Source organism: Dreissena polymorpha, chromosome 1 (assembly GCF_020536995.1).
Source record: "Dreissena polymorpha isolate Duluth1 chromosome 1, UMN_Dpol_1.0, whole genome shotgun sequence".
Taxonomy (NCBI): Eukaryota; Metazoa; Mollusca; class Bivalvia; order Myida; family Dreissenidae; genus Dreissena; species Dreissena polymorpha.
This window is the reverse complement of record NC_068355.1, coordinates 181,268,463-181,291,395: the sequence shown is the minus strand read 5'-3', so window position 1 is coordinate 181,291,395 and position 22,933 is coordinate 181,268,463. Positions and strand designations below refer to the sequence as shown.

Here is a 22,933-nt window from a genome sequence, read left to right as displayed (position 1 = left end):
AATTCAAAATCAGCCCAAAACGGGTTGCATCGCTTTGAACAGCCATATCTTCATCAATTGTGCAGCTATTTTCACGATCTCGGTCTTATTCAACGCAGAAATGAATTTCCTTTCTGGAAATGTATATGTCTTGCAAAATTTTTACAAATGCTGTGTCAACTTTTAAGAAATAGTACAATACACAACTCGCATGACCCAGTTGACAGTGATCATGCTGTCTTTACGACTGAAATCTTCACGGAGTAAAGGGCAACTTCCCTACAAAGTTCATGTAGTTCGATACCATAATTCAATAAAACGTATGAAAAAACATTATTTCCGTTCTTGTCGTTACATTCTGCATCAAGACTAACTGTCCAGCGCCGTTTGAAACCTTTGTTTACATACATTTCAACTAACTGACATTTTAAACATACGAGTGATTTCATTGGTCCAATCCGGAGGTGTGTCTTTACAACTGGAGATTTCATTCATAAAGAATGCATGATCACTGTCAACTGGGTCATGCGTGTTGTGTATCGTGTTATTTGTTGAAAGTTGAACCAGCATTTGTAAAAATATTGCAAGACATATACATTTCCAGAAAGGAAATTCATTTCTGCGTTGAATAAGATCGAGATCATGAAAATCGCTGCACAATTGATGAAGATATGGCTGTTCAAAGCGATGCACCCCGTTTTGGGCTGATTTTGAGTTGCATACCTTGTTATATATATATATTTGATAGTGATTTTTTTTTTTTCAGAAAAGTTCATTTTTCGTTATAATATGATTATTTATCATTCAAAATGATGTTTTCACTAATAAATATCATAGCCACACGCTACCCACCTGTGATCCCCACCCATAAAGCCAAACTAAAACAACGACATGAACGTTAAAACCTTTTTACATAGATTGCCGCGGTTGCCGTCTGACAACAAACGGTAAGTGAATCTTAGGTGTCGCAAAATAACAAATAACGTCTTACAGTAGTCGTAACAATTGTACAAGGTTAACTCTCTACTAAAAGCCGGGATCGACCATTAATATAAGTTTTGCTAATTGAATTGCGTAAAAAAGATTGTCAAAACTTCTTATCGATCAATCAAATTAAAATAATTTAAAATTGATAAATAAATAATAATTTTATATTAACTTTGTGTTAATGTCGAGTTTTATACCTTCATCGATCCCGGACAATCCTGGGCGATCCCAGCTTTCAGTTTAAAACGTATTTTTAGCGAGAAAATACGTCACTTCGAGGAAACCAATCAAAACCGTTTAAAAATAGATACTGACGTGTTTTACCAGGAAAACCGCCGGGGACTTTCTGAATTGTTGGCCTCTTTTTGATTGCCATCAGGGGGTTCCAAATCTATTTCGAGTTACGATCTGTTTGTAGTCTCCGACTTCACTCTGGGATTTAATTGTCATCTGATCATACTGTATTAAGATGTTTGCATCTTTTAAAAGCTTATTTAAAACGCAGTTTATTGATATAGAACACATAATCCCACCCAAAATACACACGACCGGTCGGGCATGTTACTGGGAAATTGGCTAGCCTGGACCTAGGTACAGGCAGTGAATGTTGTTCCGTCGTGCCTTAGTGTTAAGCCCTGGAAGCTAATCTTGTGGCAAAATAATAAAAATAGACCCCTATATAGTAAGTCTATATACTATATTAGTATGTAGGGGTCTAGTTTTTATTATTTAGCCATTAGATTATTAGCTTCATGGAGAGAATTTCAAACTCCTGTGATTTTTACTGAAAAGCATTAAAAGCAAAATATTGAACAAGCACAGAAGCAACATTTCTACAGTAATTAATAGTGCTTGGTAAGAATTAAAGGGGCCTTTTCACAGATTTTGGCATGTTTTGAAGTGTGTCATTTAAAGCTTTATATTGATAAATGTAAACATATGGGATCTAAAAAGCTCTAGTAAAAAATATAGAAAAATATATAAAAAAAGGAAAAAAAAGTAGCCCGCAGCAGGGCTCTAACCAGTGACCCCGGAGTCCTCGAGTAAAAACCAATTAGACCGCTCGGCCATTCCTGCCAAGTATACAGGGTAGACATATTTTATACTTTATATATTAGCAATCTTCGTAGGCTCACAAAATTAAACGACAACAACAGAACTCTCCAAATTATTCAATCGTTTCGCGTTGCAACGCTTTAAAATTTTCAGGTTTTTTAAATCGTCAAAAGATGCATACAATGGCTATATTAGACCATGGTAAATGTTCAGTATTACTGTTTCCTCACAAATATCGTAACTAAAACGAAAATTTGCGAATCTGAAACAACTTTTTTCATTTTGTCAATTTACCAACACGTGAAAAGATCCCTTTAAGACACATAAAATGAAGTTGATTAGCAATATTTCAGCAATACACTTGCAAATTTGTAAATGTGATATAATTATCGAATGTTACACCTTACGTAGTACCAGTCTGTTTATGTACCGGCACTTTATGTACCACTATCTGACACTTTATGTACCATATATATAATATATATAGAAAATAATAGATGGTTTAATATGAATGTGTGTTATTAATTAAATTTATTTTGTGTGATATTATTTATGAATTTAGACTTATATATTGCCATATATTATATTTATTGCCAGATTGTCTAAGTGTCAGTGAGTGTCTTAGTGTAATTTATTAGCCCAAGTAGTAATAAATGATTCATTATTCTTACCTGAAATTGAAGTAAATGATCAAAATACATTTCATTTATATCCTATATCAATCCTATATCATAAAATAAATATATAAGTACCATAAATAAATAAAACTAATAAAGTTCTTTAATACAGACCTTCGGTATCCAAATTACTTAAACTTTTCTGATATCAAGAAAAAAATGATTCAATACAATGATTTGCAATGTTATAGTGGGAACAATTTTTGATTAACTCAAATTTGACTCTATCAACACTTGAGTCAAATTAAGTGGTTTACACAGGTAATTATACATTGCCCATTCATACTGCTATGAATGAATGGACAATAACACCTATATAATATATAGGTGGTAGGTAAAGTTTCAAAGTGGAACATTAAAGGCCTGGTACATAAAAGGACTGGTACATAAGATGTCACATTCAAGTCAAGTCAAGTAAATTTTATTTAAAGTCGGAAAGCGTGCATAACATGTAACATAAGCTATAATTAAGCTTTTGAACCGACATTATTAACAATTGTATAATAATAACATATTAAAAGCAGCTGTTAACAGAGACAGTAAGGTAATTTAAACATGGTTAAGACAAGCATAATACTGAAGTACATAATGGCATAAATAGCAAAGCATTTGTCACACTAAAGGAAGTAACTAGGAATAAAACATAAAACAAAATATTTGTGCTAATCTAGACCTTAGGTCTACAAATAAATTAAGACAATTTAAAATAATAAATAAGCTTGGCAAAGAGGCTTAGGCCAGCATTTTTTTAAATTGTTTTACGGGAAATTTTTCAAAAAAATGAGTCGGGGGGATAAATAAAAATAAAAGCATGAAAAGTGAGCAGTCTAACAAATTAAAATAAAATTGTCTAAACAGATTTTTGTTGAAAATTAAAAATTCAGCCAATTTAACCTTATGTATACTCGCATTAACCTTTTAGTGTTTTATATATCTCATTACACTGTTGTAGAAGCTTTTTATAATAATAGTAAACATATTTTTATATATATTTATAGGTAAAAGCACCTTTCGCAGGTATTATACTATATTGCTTCATTAGAGACTGTAAAAAACACGCCAGGTGTGTAGTGTATTATAGTGATCGTTAAACTTTTGTTGAGTGTATATCATATGTAGGTTTATAACAAATATAGCATGCATTTGACTTAAATAAAAAAGACTTGAAAACTTTTTTACATTGATTAGGCCTAAAGTAAAATTAAGTTTGTTTGCCCTTTACCGACCGACCCACTTTTTACCCCCCGACCCAACAAATTTTTATTGCGATTTTTGAAAGCGTATTTTTTTTATTTTCGTATTCGCCGATCATAAAAGAGCCGACTGCAATATTTATTCGTGCACGTTATCCCTGTCCATTCTTATCGCCCCTGACCGATCTAGGTCGCTGCGATGGTTGGAATTTCATATGCCCCGATAGACAATCCCAGAATCCATAAATTGACCGACGCCATATTGGCCATTACGTCACCCGCTACTAAAACGGTACTGACGAATTCGGCAGATTACAACGTTATCATAGTGTACACCCGCTTTATTCCAATAAACAGTACTTAAAGACCGAGGATGGCTTTTTTATTGAATAGTACATATCTTTGTTTGTCTTTACAGTTACCATTTCGTTATTAATATTTCCCTTGTAAGAGTCATTTTAAAGGTAATATACACATCTATAGCCGAAATGAAGTTTGTGATTCTAAAATTGGTCCGGAAATATTTATTAGCGGAACTCTGTAAGATTTCAGGTATAGTTTTTTTTAAATTAAAATTATGTTTCTAGTTAAGTCTAAAACTATATTGGTTTTTAGCAATCTTTTATTTAAAAATCGCTCTCAAGCTAATACATAATGAATTTTGTGATTTTAAATGAACAAGTACCGGAGTTATTCGTTTGCAAAACTGTGTAAGATGTCAGGACATGTCATACTTTTTTTATTGAAAAGGACATATCAGCTTTTGTCTATAACTTTCTTATTTTTTATTTAAATAACGTTTTACATGTAAAATCAAAGTTTATTGCCTGAAATAAACGCTGTTTGTGCTGTTCTCAATATTTACTAAACTGATTTAATTATTTATTAAATTTTCTTAATAACATCTTAATTCACGATTGAAATGTTAACATGAACAATAATGAGCCTTAAATAAACTTAAATAGTTCCACTTGTGTTCTCTAGATTTCTCTTAACGTATGTCTTTGTTAACTATTCATGCCAGGGACCTACACAAATAGGCCCATGTCCATGCTGTGTTAATATGTGTGGAAATATGTTTAAAAGTACGCCGGAGTATGGCCGGGTGCCTTTAAGCGTATTCTCCGTACCCGGGGTACATGGTAGTATACTTCAGAGTACCCGGGGTACTTTTAAGTGGTTCCTGAGCCTACAATTACCAATTAAGCAAAAATGTTGACAGGTAAAAGTTAGATTATCTAGGGGTAATAGAGCACATAGGTACAAAGTTTTCGTATAGTTAGTCCAAAAGAAAGTTTCACTAACATAGCCAAACATGATGGTAGGTAGGTCGACTAAACGTTAGTTTTGCTTTCTAAATTTTTCTTTTACGATTAATTACCTTTAATAAGAATATGCCATGACATGCAGAAATCTTCCCACTCTGTATTTAACATTATATTTATATGGTTTTGGTCAATTTGAAGTCAGTTAAGTAAAGTTGATCGATTGTTTTCTTTATGTTATAGTTATTTTAGTGAATATGATCGAAAACTAATATTGCAATACCGAAAATCAGGGTGTGGTTCGCACAAACACATAGGGACGTTAGTGCAATTGGGTTGGTGAAAACAAACAACTTTTTTACGCCTTTTTTGTAAATTAGGCAAGTCCGAGGATCTGACTGTCAGCAATATCTGACATTAGACAATTATTGGTGGTATTTAGATTATGTTATATGGGTATTCGTTATATTCACGGACATGCGAACATCGGCTTTAACTACGGGCGGCCAAGATCTACGCTGTCCACTATAATGTCACCTAAGGTTTCGTGGTCTCATTAGTGGATTGGGTATCGCCTATCCAGACTGCGCAAATGCGCAGGCAGGTCTGAAGCTACGCTGGTCGCATATGGCATAAGACCAATTTTCGCATGACGCGAGTCAATTAAGTTAATTTGATTCATTAATTATTGTAAACTCTTACTTGAATGCATTTCGAGTGAATAATTTATAAAAAGGTAATAATGTGTACGTCAAGTAATTTCTTATATATTTTTTTAATGAATGTGTGAATTTACAAATTAACCATGTATAACTGAGTATAATGATAAATGTTCTGACCATCATTTCGTTGTCGTTTGCGGTGGGTTAAGTACGTTTTATTAAAACATGTGTATACCAACTTCTAGTAATTTGCAATATGGACACTTCTTGTTGGCATGAAAACGTTTTTGAATAACGATATAAACACTCAGCATCGTGCAGTTTATCCGTCTGCAAACTATTCCAAAACCAAACTAAAAATAGACCATTCGTGGAAAAAGAACAGTGAGTCAGTGAGTTATGAATTAAGGACAATAATGTTGTTATTGTTTCAGCAAGCGACGGTTTCCGTTTTTTAGTGGCCGCCGCATAATACGGATATGATAAATCTGTATATATTAAAGGGGCTTGTTTACTGATTTTTGACCTGGTTTGAAGTTTGTAATTAAATGCTTTAAATTAATAAATGTAAACATCGGTACTAAAGAGCTCCAGTATAAAACAAAAATCCTTACCTGGACCCAAACCACTGACACTTGGAGTAAACGTCTAGCGCTTTAACCACTCCTTCATCCATGCTGATATAGTTCATGGCATATTTTATACTTTGTATAAGCATTCCTCGTAATGTCACAAAATATAACGATATCAATTCAACTTTCCAAGTTATTCAATCCTATCGCGTTTGTAACTCTTTATAAATTTCAGGTTTTTAAATCGCCAAAAGATGCAAATAATGGATATTTAAGGGCATCATAAATGTTCAGTACGAGAGGTGCCCAATTTCATGACGAACAAAACAAAAATATGAATAATTTATAATCTATAGACATTTTTTTTCAACAAATGCTCAATATGAGATTCATGGCAATTGTAACTTATCCTGCAACGCTTTGGCCAAGATTTCAACGTCTAGTTGATGGTTGTTTGTTCCTATTTGCACCATTCGTCCTTCAGAGCTCTTTTTAGACCAGAAAGTGAATTTGCGTGTCGATTCTGTAAGCGTCGTTTTAGTATCCCCATATACCAAAATCCATATGGATCGCATCTAGAGACTTAAGTCCATTCTTCGGGTGTTATGAACTTAATGTTTTGATATTTTTTTTAGAAAACAGTGTTTAAAATTGTGGCTAGATGCACTTTCCTGATGGAAAGTCATGACGTGTTTATCCACCGGAAAGAGTCTCGGTACATCCTTTCGTATAAATTGATTCAGAACTTTATTGATATAGTATTCTGAATTTACCTTTGTCCCTTTGGGAATTATTCTGATCACTGATTTACCTCTGGACGATAAAGCAGCACACGCCATGAAGCCACGGGCAAACGCATCATGTTTTACAAACTTCAGTTTATTGCCAACGTTTTCTCCCATTCTGACATAACATACTCTTCTTCTTTCATAACTTCCACCAAGATAAAGCATCGCTCGTCAAATGTAACAAACTCTCCACTTGCCACATTTAAGATTTAGATATATAGCTTACAAGACCTGGCCCTGCGCTTCTGAATCTGTGCCATGTTGAGCTGATGAGCCTTGAACTTCTTCTGTAGTTTTGATTTCACAACATGCCTAATGATGTAGTATACTGTTCCCTTGAACATCCCTGTGTCCAATGCCTTTTTTCTCTGGGTCGGCAGATTGATTTTAGAGATCCACCGACGAATTTTGCATACGACGTCAGGCGTAACCTTATATTGACGTCTACTTGAAGTTGAATTTGTAGCACCACCAGGCGTTGTTCTGCGCTATACGATAGCGTCATGTCGAATATTCCGAATACTTCCCAAAGAAATAGCATGGCCCATCATTTTAGTTCATTTGAAAGCTTCTGTAACTGCATTTGCATCTCAAAAGGCCTAAAACAATGCCCTTCACAGCTTCACTAATGTTCTTATAAGGCATGTTAAATAATATTGACAAATTGCATGTTCATTGAAGTATAGTATTTAGCACATCTGCTCTGTTCGAGAAAACCGTGGATGTGCTTGAAAAAACACGGATTCCTTTTGTTCATTTTGAAAGCAACTCTCGTATTACTGTTTTCTTAAAAAAAACTACAACGAACATTTCCAAATCTGAAACATTTTATGTTTCATTTTTTTTTCAATTTATCAATACGTGAACAGGTCCCTTTAAAATGGTCCGGAGTCCAAACAGATGTTTCTTAATGTACAAACTATTTATTTTTACTTACATATATTTTTGCTGAGGCCCTTACACCGCTAACAAAGTATCCGCACTTATTTCTATTTGCACGAAAATGTATATTTTTGACTATAACTTTAGTCGTACTGAAAAATTCAATATGAATGTATTTACCCAAATTAAAGCTCGCAAATGACATAAGAACACTCAGCAAATACGTAATTGCGGGATCTATAGCTTGCAGCATTTAATTTTTTTAGATGATTTGGATATATTTCTTGGACCCGACGAGCAGTATGGGAACACACATGTTTTAAATTGCTTTCATTTTAACGAAGTATATGTTTCTTAAAATGTCCATCGTTTACTTACTTCCGCAAGTCACTTGGCTAAGTTTGGAATGTTTTTTTTAATTCTTCACCATTTCGAGAACAGGGCCGGGGCCTTTCAGATTGGGAAAAGTCGCATCGTTTTTTTACTTAAATAGTGAAATTGGTGTTGTATTTGTTTGCTTACAAATTTTAATAAAAGTCACCAAGTGAATAAAAAGTTTGAAGCACTCACAGTAAAATGTTTCAGTGTAATGTGATATCTTAGAACCCGTATAAAATATCTAGCATATACTTTTATTTGAATCGGCTTTTTAAGTCCTTTACATTCTATAAATTATCCTTATACCCAGTATTCATTCCATGAAAATTACTGCACTCTCGAACACAAACCCACACAAACCCATAGGTAGATATCAATTTCATTTTGTGCAAAAAGCTATTGTACACTAAACAGCACCCGCTTTCAAACACATATTTTAAAATAAAGACAAAAATAATGAAAATTATGATGAATGTGCAAATTTGTGTTGAACATTATAACTTGAAAACCTGTAATCACAAATTATTTCTATTAAAATCTTTTCAAACACATACTAAATTACAGGCATTTAAACACACACGAAGGGTACCACACAAGCTAATCTGGGACGACACTTCACGCACATCCAATAAAACCGTTTTATAGAGCGCGGTTTCTACACATGTACGGGCCGCTTTATAGCAATCGCAGTTTTTTTCAAGTATCACTTGTCATTTCAACTAAGACTAAGGGCGTAAATGGTACAACGGCCGGAACGCACAAGGCTGTATTGTTTATTTCGCTTACAGCCCACTTGTTACTAGGATCTTTGACTAGGAAGTCTTAAACATTCCACCAATCCAAACCGTCAAAGTGGTGTACTTGCGAAGCGAACGTTCGACAAGTTCAGCCATGTTGCAGTAGGTTAAGTGCAGAGGAGTGAAATTGGTTGGTGAACGGTGACAAGCTTCTATCATCGACGAGAAAAAAGTATGTTCTTTAAATATATTGTGCTTAATTAAGAGGAATATGTTCAATAACGAATATGTGCATACACCGCTCTTAATTATATATGGACTTAATGATGTATTGCATGCGTTCGCTCATTAAATGACTGTTTTTACGCGAATATCCAACCTCGTGGAGTAATCTTCTGTTTAAAAAAGGTGTCTGCACAACAATTATTGTTGTAAAGGTTGATTTATGTGCGACCTTTTTTCAAAACTGGTTGTTGTAATTAAGCGTTCAATATTGCGAGATATGATTTTAAACCAAATGTATATGGGAAGTGTTAGGAGTCATTATCAACAGCTGTGAATGACATATACTGTAGTCAATATTTTGGAATAATAGGAGGTGTGCAGTTATGCAAGCGTCTATAAACTGTCAACTTAGACTGCCATTTTGTTTAAAACAATAAAGTACATGTGGTTCCGATTTCAAAATTATTTTTTTAAAGACATGTCATGCCACATTTCATTTCACATATGGTTTAAACATTAATTTTATAACTATTTTCAGTAAAAAGAAATTAATTTACAAGTTTATAAAATTGTTTTGCACAGGAAATAGAAGAGATTTTTGCTTCCTGTCAAAACAATCAAAATCATGAAAATGGCGGACAGTGTTAACCTTCAATGAAGGTCAACATGTAAACTTCTGTTCAATTGTGAATACGATCTAAACAAATTAAAAGCACAGCATCTCTTGTGCTTTGAACATTTTGTTTTTATTATTATTTAACTGAAGATTTCAGTTTGAAATGGATAACAGTTTTCAAATGAAGTAAATATTTGCACATGTTAATCTACTTTCGCTTTTAACCTTAAGTTAGAACTTAGATGAAACATTGAAACGATTTATTTTGTTTAAATATGGTTGTCACAGTCAGTCAAATGATTTCTATAGCTTCTTAAACGGTTTGCTTTACTGTTGATTCATTCATTCAAGTGAAAAATGATTTTAATTAGTTTTATACTTACTGCAAACCGAAGTAACCAAACCAATGCATGCTAGTTTCTACAATTACATTGGAATATCATAATTTATAAATATCTTGATACAATAAGTGGTATTGATGTTTTCCTTATTGTAGATATTTATTTACATTCAGAGCAATTAACATCATTTATTGAACACATATTTGATGTAATAACACACAAGCATGCATTTGATATTACTATATGCAAGAAAACAGCAAACAAGATATGGTTAAGCTACATAGGACTTCTTACACTGCAACAGTGCTTTAATACCATTGTTATAAATATTCATAGACTATTAGTGTATTTAAAATATAATTTCTACCATAAAATAATTTTCCTACCTACCTACCTACCTGTTAAATTTAGGGTCGGTAAAGGACAAACCAACAATATTTTAATTGTGGCCTTAATAGCTTTAAATAACAACCAACTTTGTAACTTTCATCCATGGGTGGAATATGCACACTAAAAATACTCTTTAATATACAACCGACTTGCTTTATATCATCATAATTTGTATCAATCATGAGAAAAAAAATGAGCTAAGTAACAGGAACTTGAACCTTAGGGCGATTGCGACCATTTTTGCTCCAAAAAGAGCAGTCTGATCAGGATCCAAACTGTTCAACATTCAGTCAGTACTTCTAAAGAGGTTAAGCGAACACTTTGGATCCTGATGAGACTGTGCTTGAATTGATCTTGATTCAAACTTTGTGTAGTGAAAGTTCTAGTTCATAAAATATGAATATTTCATTTAAGAAACCAAGAGTTATAGACTTATAAAAACATGTGCTGCATTTTATTTTATATTCAGAGAGAGTTATAGTGTTTATATATGTAAAGTGAACACAAGGGGCATCAGACAAATACAATATTTGGTGTGTAACATCGTTGTGATCACTCAGGTTCTCTTTAAAGTTTGTTCAAATAATGCAGAAAATATGCGCTCCCTAGGGGTTACTGTTTTGCTTATAAATATAAATAATATAATTATTCTCTGAAACCGTAAGGCCCATTGGTTTATTACGTTGCATGCCAACCATATAGTGGTTCTTTGCTAAGTTTCCTCAAAGCATGTCTCCGTGGTCAAAACTGTTTGCGCTTCAGGGGTCAACTGAGTTATATAGACTAATGTATTTGATAATCCCTAACAACACAGAAACTGCAAGGGTCAGGGGTTCAATATTTGGTGTAACATGTTAGTGTTTTCTTCTTCTAGGTGTGATCAAATCAAACATTTGGAGTAAAAAATAACTCTTCCTTGTTTCACATGATTAATATTTACTTATATAATAAAGAGCTTAAACAATCTTGTTTTCTCAAAAAGCATGGGTGATAATTATTTTGTATGTGACATTGTATGTTGGTAATCTTCGTAGTTTTTGTATCATGTCCATTGGCTTGAATTCACATTAGCCCCAACAAAATATTGAGGTAAAAGACACAATATACCTAGAAACCTAGATTTATTTCATTGAACATTTTCTTAAGTGAAAGCCGTATAAAGAATTAAATAGTACATGTAGCAAGTATTTTAATTGTTCTAGTAGAATTGCTCTGCTGACTGTATATTATCTACTCGCAATATTAATTATATATAGAAAACAACTGTTGAACTATGTAATTGTATATTTTTAAAATAATATTTTATTTAAATAATTTCGTAAACGACTCACAGTATTGTCAAAATAAAATGGTGTAAACTTTTGCACATATTATTTTGTTCCTCTCTTATTCAAAGTTTAAGTTCAAATGAAAATTTCTATGGAATGCGTTGTCTGTATTATTTTAAGGAGAAACAGCAATGACATTTTCTTGGATATATGATAAACAGACATGTGTTGGATATATAATAAACAGACAGAGCTATATAAATGTGAAGATAATAATAACCGTTGGAACAAATACATAGAGCCAATTGAGCACATTTTATCAACAGAGCCTGAGGTGTGATAAATTTACTTGCATTCCTTGCAGAACAAATCCTGCAGTATGAAAACATTATGTACAGTTGATAGAACATCATATTTCGGCTACATAATAACTTATTTTTGAAAAATACATTAAAGATATATTTTTGATTTACAAAACTGATCAAATATTTAAAAAATAAATTCCATTTGCTTTTTCGTGATATTTTGAAAGTCAAAACTTTGGTTTCGTCTGTAGAAATTCAATTAAATGAACTGATCCAAACTGACATAACTTGGTAAAGGTACCGGAAAAATGGTTAAAATGTTGATGTAAAAATAGTTATACAGTTTAATATATGGAAAAAATGTTTTGTTTTAAGTTAATAAGAATACTAAGCATGTTTATTTGCTAAGAAAAATATTTAAAACTTTATTGTGACTTTGACGGACATCCGGACCCAATCTAATTTTCTTCAGAAGCTGTGTTGAATACTTTTTTTCTAAATAAAGAATATATATGGGTGGGTGGAGAATGGGATTATTGATGCAAGTACCTGCAGTTCAGTCCTCATGTTCATTATAAAGAAACGTGAAGTAGTACTTCTTGGACATTTTCGGGATGTTGATTTTTATCTAAAAAAAATGTTTAATAAAAACATTACAGGGTCTACATTTTTATAAATACGCACATTTATTAAACCTACCCAAATAGTTTAAACACACCGAAAGTTATTGATGGTGACACCTCTGCAAAAACTCTAATTATTTTTAATTTCGTATCACATAATATGGGCATGATATCAACAATGGTGTTCTGAAGATTGACTTTTCTAATTGAAATTGTTTCTGCTCCGTTTTTAATTAATTTGATTTTAAAATATGCTACATTCGTCTCGTTGTTGTTAATGTCCGTCATTTCGGAAATGCAATATGAAAATCATTTGTTAAATACTCACCGATTGGCTAATAGCCTGTGGTATTGGCTGCAATAGCCAATGAAAATCGCTGACGCTTTACAAGTCGACTTGGCACAACGAAACAACCCATATTATAAACAAATTTTGAACAACACTTTAGGCAATCTCCGCAATTTTTTTTCTTGTTTTGGATGAAATACCAGGTCGGCGGGTGAAATGTAAATAAAAAAAATGAAAGTGGCTTATTTTTATTTGTCGAAAAATAGGGTCGGGTGCTCCCGTAAAACATAATAATTAAAAAAAAATGCTTGCGTTAGAAGCACATAGTAGTATATATATATGAGGTAGAGCAATAACCAAGACCAGCCTAGCCAAATAACCAGAACAAAACAAAACAAAAACATTGATCATTATCTTCATACAATGATACACTAATAATTATCAAAAATAATAATTATCTATCTATCCAAATTGCAAACTTACGATATGTTCCCATAATTAGCTATTTCATTTAATTACACATTTAACATAAACATACACGAAACTTTCAATGTGTTTGTAGATTAACACTTGCTTTTCATCACCATTTCGGCCTTTGTTTACATTTTAGGGGAGTGATGCTATCTGCGTAAATGGGCATGAAAATTTTTCACATAATTGTTATTAAATATCTCGTTAAATTAACAATATATGCAGTTTCTAAAGGTTATTACTTAAAATATTATGCTTGGTTTCCTAGATATATATTTCCATGAAAGAGCGTAAAATTACTTTGATGTGTTTCGCCAAGATTTCTGGAATCGAGCCCGCTGCAGAGATGTTGTATGTTGAGGCACGAACGACAACTCTGCTAGGAGAATGTCTTTCTAGATCAAATGTTTTGTGCCTTCCAAAAAGAGTTAATTTATTAAGTAAGTGCCTTATTCGTCTGCTTGCTTTAAGATTCTGATTTCATTTCCAGTCGGTTAATATTAATGCTTTTTACTGACAATGATTTAATCACGTGAAATTAAATTGCTTGGATTATTTTTAATGAATATTTTTGATGAGTGTCTCCTTATTTTTTGTTATTTAAATATATAGTAAAACCATCAATAGAGATACAATTAAAATTAGGAATAATTGTGGTAAAAGTGGAAAATTCTAAAAATGAGCAATATCTCTGTATCCCATACTTTTTAGAAATGTCTGCAAAATTATGTAATTAGATTATGCTCATTTATAATGAACCAAAAAAGTTTCCAACAGTCTTTTTACAGATACCTGAAGTGTTTCATTTTGACATCATAGAAATACACTTATAAATTCATATGGGCACTGTAACAATAAAAACTATTTTCATATTATTCTACAAGTCTTTGTTGGTTAATTATATAAACACATGACCAATTGTTTAGTTTTTAATCAAGTGGACTGTTGTGATAAATATATCAATCTATACTTATATGGCCTGTGATATATGTGATTTGAAAGTATATGTTATTGTCACATGTGACTGTACAAAGCACTCAAAGAACAACAATACAATGAAAAGATACAACTCATTCAAAATTAACAAATGTTTTATCTATCAATACAGTACTTGCAATGAAGAGTTTTTTTTTTTCATTTTATTGCATCACAATTCAAATAATTTGTTTCTTATGTCATTGAAACTCATCAACTGGTCAACTTTTTATACGCCCTTCTCAATCTTAACAGTTTTCAGTTTTTCAGAACATAAATCGTAGGCAAATTCAATCGATGTCAAAAACAAAGAATTAAAAATATCAAAAGTTGGGAAGTCCAATTCTGATGAAATTTCTCTGGAATGTTCCTGGGGTAAACCTCTTTCAAATTTGTTCAAAATTTGCCCCTGAGGTAGAATTTGACCCTGCCCAGGGGGTCACAAATTAAAAAAATTCTTAGATAAGGCCTATTTTGTAAAAACTTTCAAAATCTTCTCGTCCATAACTATTGGGCAAAGGGCTATCAAATTTAGTATGTAGAGACATCTAATAGTCCTCTACCAAATTTGTTCAAATTATGCCCCTGGGGACAAATTTGACCATTCCCCAGGGGTCACAACATTGAACATAGGCTTATATAGGGTCTATTTTGTGAAAACTTTACAAATCTTCTCGTCTATAGTGCTACCAAATTCGGTATGTAGTGGTATCTTATAGTACTCTACCAAGTTTGTTCAAATTATGCCCCTGGGAACAAGTTTGATCATGCTCCGAGGGTCAGAAAATTGAACATATGCTTATATAAGGCCTATTGTGGGATTTTTTTTAAATCTTCTTGTCCATAACCCTATGGCATAGGGCTACCAAATTTGGTATGTAGTGACATGTAATAGTTCTCTTCTTAGTTTGTTCAATATGCCACTGGGGTCAAATTTAATACTGCCCCGGGGGTCACAAAATTGAATATATGCTTATAAAGGGCTTGTCCATAACCATTTGGCCTAGGGCTACCAAATTTGGTATGTAGTGACATCTTAAAGTCCTCAACCAAGTTTATTTATATTATGCCCCTCGGGTCAAATTTGACGCTGCCCTGGGGTCACAAAATTGAACATACGCTTATATGGAGCCTATTTTGTGAAAACCTTAAAAATATTCTTGTCCATAAACATCAGGCCTAGGGCTATCAAATTTGGTATGTAGTGACATCTTATAGGTGTCTACCAAGTTTGTTCAAATTTTATCCCTTGGGTCAAATTTGACTGTGCCCTGGGGTTACAACGTTGAACATAATTATGCTTATACATGTATCAGGTCTATTTTGTGAAAACTTAAAAAATCTTCTTGTCCATAACCATCCGATCTAGGGCTGTCAAATTTGGTATGTAGTGACATCTAATAGTCCTCTACCAAATCTGTTCAAATCTTATCCGGGGTCAAATTTGATCCTGCCCCGGGGGTCACAAAATTAAACATATGCTTCTATAATGCCTATTTTGTGAAAACTTAAAAAAAATATTGTTCATAACCATTAGGCCTAGGGCTACACAATTTGGTATGTAGTGACATAATGTACAGTCCTCTATTTAGTTTGTTGAAATTATGCCCCAGGGGTCAAATTTGACCCTGCCCTGGGGGCCACACAATCGATTATATGCTTATATAGTGCCTATTTTGTGAACACTTTACAAATCTTCTTGTCCTTTAACCATAAGGCTGTGGCTCTTCTAACCTTATGTGAATATATTAGAGTTCAAAGGTTCGTTTAAGTCGCGTTGTGTAATTTTTTGTTTTGACTTAAATGTTCCAGGTTCGTTTAACTACTCATCAGTTTGCGAAAGAAAGCAACAAGTCTTTTTATAGCATATATAGTCTTTTATTCTTGTTTAAAATGTTTGTATATGTTGTTTTGTTAATGCATATTATTCTTATTTGTATTGTTAATGTATGTACTTCTTATTAAGAAATTGAACAAGATCAAAACAAGAAAGAAACAAGATACTCCCACACAAATATAATCCGTCCAGAAAGTAAATGTCCGTCTCTCCTGCACTTACTGTAAAGCCGTAAAATTATAATGTTTACTGTGCGAGTTGCTATCAATAATGGCTCGATTTGTTCTAAAAATACCCCACTTTTATACTCATGCTTATATAAATGCTTATATAAACGGTCATGTTCCAGAAAACGTGATCTCAGCAAGTAAACAAAACTTTCCATCACCCTGTCAAGTTGAAGTATTTTTTCCTAACCCCAGTAAACAAGCAGTTTGTGACTGTTTTAACATCGGTCTGACTGCCAAATAACCAAGGCTTAAGAGCATCCCTACATGTATGATAGTTTGAATTGAGTTCAGTCAGCTTACTTCGACAAAAGTGTTGCAAGGCATAGGACTACCAATTCGGTATGTAGTGACATCTAATAGTTCTCTACTAAGTTTGTTCAAAGTATGCCCCTTGGGTCAAATTTGACTGTGTGGTGGGTCACAAAACTGAACATACACTAATGGGGCCTATTTCGTGAAAACTTTAAAAATCTTCTTGTCCATATATATTGGGCCTAGGGCTACCAAATTTGGTATGTATAGACATCTAATAAACTTCTACCACATTTGTTCAAATAATGCCTCTGGGTCAACTTTAATCCTGCCCCGGGGAGTCACACAATTGAATAAACGCTTATAAAGCGCCTATTTTGTGAAATCTTTAAAAAAATCTTCTTGTCAAAAACCATTCGGACCATTGCTACCAAATTTGGTATGCAGTAACATCATTCTTATAGTCCTCTTATACCAAGTTTGTTCAAATTATGTCCTTTGGGTCAAATTTGACCCACGGGTCACAAAATTGAACATTATATACGCTCATATCTTGCTTATTTTGTGAAAACTTTTAGAATATTATTGTCCTTAACTCTAGGACCTAGGGCTACCACATGTTTATGTGGTGAGATATAGTGGTCCTCTACAAAGTTTGCTCAAATTATGCCCCTGAGGTTAAATTTGACCCAGCCCAGGGGTCACACAAGTGTACATGTGCTTAAATAGGGCCTATATTTAAGTATTAAGTATGCCAAGAATATTTGTTTCAGCCTTTTCTTCAGCAGTGGAGTGATACAGGGCTATCATGGTCCTCTTGCTTGTTGTTTGTGGAGATTTCATTCTCGTCAGGAGATGCCTGCCCACTGACACTTCCAGAGCTGCCATCACCGACACTGGTGTCATCAGCATGTGACCTGGCATAAATGAAATACATAAATCTTATATATATATATATATATATATATATATATATATATATATATATATATATATATATATATATATATATATATATATATATGGTATCGTTTAATAATCTTGTTGTGGCATTGTAGATATGGTGCCTGCCTAGCCATTGGGAGGCCACAGGTATGATCCCTACTTGGGGAGGGTTCTCATGATCTTTACAAAAACACAATGTACTGGTTCTTCCCAGAAAACAGACTTGAGAGTATCTCAATAAGCCTAAGGCTTTGGATGCAGTCTAGCTTAAATGAATAAGTTTATTAGTATACATACATCAATCTTAATGTTTATTTGAATGGTTTTCAATAAAGTTAATATTAATTTTCTAGTCCTACAACATAAAGTATGTTATGTTATGTTCTCACAAAAACCATTCACGTCCATATTACAAAAGTGGTTGTTAATCTTAAGAATCTTTGAACTAGAGGCATGTTACTGTTTAGTTAAAATTAGATCTACATAAATATATACATAAATACCAAACCCTATAAAAAATAAATAGCCATCCCTGGAATTGCTTTAACTCCATTGACTTGAAGAATCATCATGACTGATAAGCACTTTCAAACACCTATAAAAAAAGTAATAGCAAGATATAAATGCATGTTTCTTTTATATAAATACAACAACACACAAATATGCTGATTAAATGCAAATAACAATACAATTTAAATTCAAAGGAGGTACTTCATACTCAAATTCAAATAACCAAGTGCCTAAGTGATAAACTAGAAATAGGTTTGATGTTTTCAAATGTTATTGAATAATATTGCTACATACATGTATAAATATGCATGATCTGAGTGTCATATAACATACATTTTTTAACTGTTGTTGTTTTTTGCACTATTTTGTAAAGAAAAGTTTGAGTAAAAATGCATGGTCTATAATAAATTAATTTTGATTGCATATATTATAATGCCCCCCTTCGAAGAAGAGGGGGTATATCGTTTTGCACATGTTGGTCTATTGGTCTGTCCACCAGATGGTTTCCAGATGATTACTCAAGAACGCTTAGGCCTAGGATCATGAAACTTCATAGGTACATTGTTCTTCATTATTTTTTATCGAGTGCATCGGGATTGTCTCCCATATGGCCATCGCCCCCAGAAAGACGTGTTAGTTGGTTACGGGGGATAGTGCAAGATACAGGAGACACCCCGTTCCAGAGGTGACCCTGGGTCTTTTAGTGCCCGATGTATAGCACCTAGTACACTGCACCTCGGTTTAACGTCTCATGCGAAAGACGAGCTAATAGGTTAGGTGCAGCGGGGGATCGAACCAGCGATCTCTGGATTGTGAAGCCAATGTGTTACCACTAGACCACGGATCCGCTAGGACTGGCAGATGACCCCTATTGATTTTCAGGTCACTAGGTCAAAGGTCAAGGTCACAGTGACTTAAAATAGTAAAATGGTTTCCGGATGATAACTCAAGAATGCTTATGCCTAGGATCATGAAACTTCATAGGTACATTGATCATCACTGGCAGATGACCACTATTGATTTTCAGGTCACTAGGTCAAAGGTCAAGGTCACAGTTACTCTAAATAGTAAAATGGTTTCCGGATGATAACTCAAGAATGCTTAGGCCTAGGATCATGAAACTTCATAGGTACATTGATCATAACTGGCAGATGACCCATAGTGATTATCAGGTCACTAGGTCAAAGGTCAAGGTCACAGTGACTCAAAACAGTAAAATGGTTTCTGGATGATAACCCAAGAATGCTTACGCCTAGGATCATGAAACTTCATGGTAACATTGATCATGACTGGTAGATGACCCCTATTGATTTTCAGGTCACTAGGTCAAAGGTCAAGGTCACAGTGACTCGAAACAGTAAAATAGTATCAGGATGATAACTTAAGAATGCTTATGCCTAGGATCATGACACTTCACAGGTACAATGATAATGACCGGCAGATAAAATCTATTGATTTTCAACTCACTAGGTCAAATGTCAAGGTCACAGTGACTTGAAATAGTAAAATGGTTTCTGGACGATAACTCAAGAACACTTACTCCTAGGATCATTACACTTCATAGGTACATTGATAATGACTAGCAGATGACCCCGATCAATTTTCAGGTCACTAGGTCAAAGGTTAAGGTCACAGTGACTCAGTAAAATGGTTTCCTGATGATAACTCAAGAATAATTAGGCCTAGGATCATGAAACTTCATAGGTACATTGATCATGACTGGCAGATGACCCCTATTAATTTTCAGGTCACCAGGTCAAAGGTCAAGGTCACAGTGACAAAAAACGTATTCACACAATGGCCACCACTACAATTGACAACCCTTATGGGGGGCATGCATTTTTTCCAAACAGCCCTTGTTTATATTATATTCAAATACTGTGAAAAGCATGAGATGCATAAATAATTTAAAATGGGTTGCAAGGCTGAAACGGCAATTCATCACCTTTATTAGAGATTTACATGTCTTTACTTTCTAGATAGAAATGATCTTTTTCCCGTGGTATTTTGTTGGCAGCTTGTTCCTGTTCATGGAGTTTGGACCATTTCTATCTACCAATGATTAGAGCATACCCTGGTGTATCTGCAACATCAATATATGCACAAGGGTTTAAATAAATACCGAAAAAAATAAATAAAATTTATTAACAGCCAGCATACCTTAAATTTGCCATAGTGATAAATGAAAAATGCTAGTTTGTGTGTAACATGGCCACAAATTTAATATGTTACAGTGGGGTAGAGTGTTGGTGTTGTATCTACTATGAGTGAACCAAGCAATATAGATTGTAAAAATAGTTCAATGTTGTATTAATAAGAACACGTTTTCATTATAAATGGCATTTAATTTTATTATAACACAATTTTGGGCATTCATGGAATAGAAGAAATGATTGTTGGTATTTACATTGGTCTGTTCTGATAACATAAATATTCAATGACAGTCTGCTCAAATTAATCATTCAAGTTTGAGATTAGCAAATCATGCTGTAAAATGTCAACACATTAGGCCATATTGAATCAAATTCTTTTTTTTTACCGATTAATACTTAATAAAATGTTTATAATAATACTGCTTGCCATCTACATGGTGTAATACTCCTACAAATACGATATTTATGTACATCGACATATAAGATATTGATACACTAATGATACCTACCCGTTTGGCGTCGCATCTTGCCTGCTTATAGCTCTAATTCATGCGGTTTTTGTGGCATGATTTCTAGGCATTTTGTGCAGCGTTACATGCTTGCCATATATGCCAAATTGTCCCACATAAGGACTGGAATTCATAAAGCTCCTAAGGGTAAAACTTAAGAAAATTTCTTAAATAATTACAAATTCCTTAAGTAGTTTGCTCTTTCATTTTGGTGTCATTTTTCATTTAATTTGTTTATTTAAGTAAATTTTGCATAGAAGAACAGTATTTTGGAAGTACAAAATTGAAATAATTAGAATTTCAATAGAAAATTGAATTTTAAAATGTTCACTTAAATCCAGCTTATGTAAAGATTTGCCTTAGGAGCTTTATGAATACCAGCCCAGGCCTTTACCTTGCCAGTTTGGAAAAAATCATATAATTTATAGTTATATACTTTGTAAGTTTATAATAGAATAAAATTCATATATAATAAGCATTAGACAATTCTTTCTTTAGAAAAAAAAAGACAACAATGGACATTAGGATTTTTTTTGTTCAATATTGGTTTGGAATCAGGTACCTTTTAGGGCAATTTTTACATAGCAGAAACTCCCTGATATAATATAAAGTAATTGTTCAATAATGAATATGTGCCATTTTATTGCTACAGTAGCCAAAATAATACATGTTTTCAGAATTATTGATTTATAAACATAAGTAATGAAGTACTTTGACTGTCAATACATGGCATGTCTAAAAATAGAAACTGAGTTCCTGGGAAAGAGACACTTTCTGACCTTGTTTGCATTTGTGTGGTTGTCAGATTACTGTACAGTGCAATATATTTTTTAAATAAACAAATAACAAATTATATAAAATAGATACTCTTTTAATAGGTATATTTGGATTTTAAGAAGTTTTCAAACGTATTTATGCAATTAATTGAGAAATTTCAAAACATTGTATAAATAAGTACTCTTAAAAAATTTAAGTCGTGCCTTGTGGTTGGATTGTAAGAAGTTCAAAGGTAGGTAATAATTTTAATAATTAATTTTAGCATTATGCGGTTGTTATTGGTTTTGTGAGAAAATAGATAAAAACGCATCAATATTCTTTGTTTGAAGTATTATTTTTCTTGATATAGAAAATTAAACACTTTAAAAATACAAATTAAGTCCTATATTATATTGCACATGTATGAAGTATCAGTACATTGTTATCACATGGGTACCTGTGTAGGAAATCAATTATGGCTGTGTATAGCAACATTCATAATGTATACATGTTGATTGAACTGTGCAATTGTTTTCTATTGTGCAATTGTTTCCATCTGTGTAATTTTGCAACATTTCATTTCTAACTCACCAGTCACATTTCAACATGTCAAACTTCTACACAATAACACTGATACTGAAGTTTATTGTCACACTTAGCTATTTGTATGCATATATTTTAGATGTGTAAAGGCTTATTTATAACAACATATGCGTAATACAATATCACTGCAGTATGTTTAATAAGATTATTTAACATTGACAGTAATTCAATATCTTGATGTTACTCTGTTTTGCAGTATACAAGTGTGCTGTGAGTCCCACAGGAGACAGGCTGTACATCACCAGCTACAACCAGGACAAGCTTCACACCCTGGCCAGGGATGGCACACTCCTGGCTACATACACAGACCCAGCACTACGTGGCCCAGAGGGTCTACATGTGACCCCTGCAGGCCAGGTGCTGGTCTGTGCATTGCAGCCCCACACTGTACTCCAGGTGGGCTGGGAGGGGCAGAGTAAGCTGGCTAATCTTGCTACATGGGAAGATGGAGTGAGGAGC

General features: G+C 33.3%; 1 protein-coding gene across 1 annotated transcript in view; it reads left to right on the top strand.

Moving 5' to 3' along the window:
• LOC127864774 (uncharacterized) overlaps positions 1–22,928 on the top strand; it is a 44,595-nt gene extending 21,667 nt beyond the window's left edge. Inside the window, exons 3-4 of the mRNA XM_052404650.1 lie at positions 22,671–22,870; positions 22,920–22,928. Coding sequence (XP_052260610.1) covers positions 22,671–22,870; positions 22,920–22,928 — 209 coding nt within the window. The remainder of the gene's footprint in view (positions 1–22,670; positions 22,871–22,919) is intronic.
• The last annotated feature ends 5 nt before the right edge of the window (positions 22,929–22,933 follow it).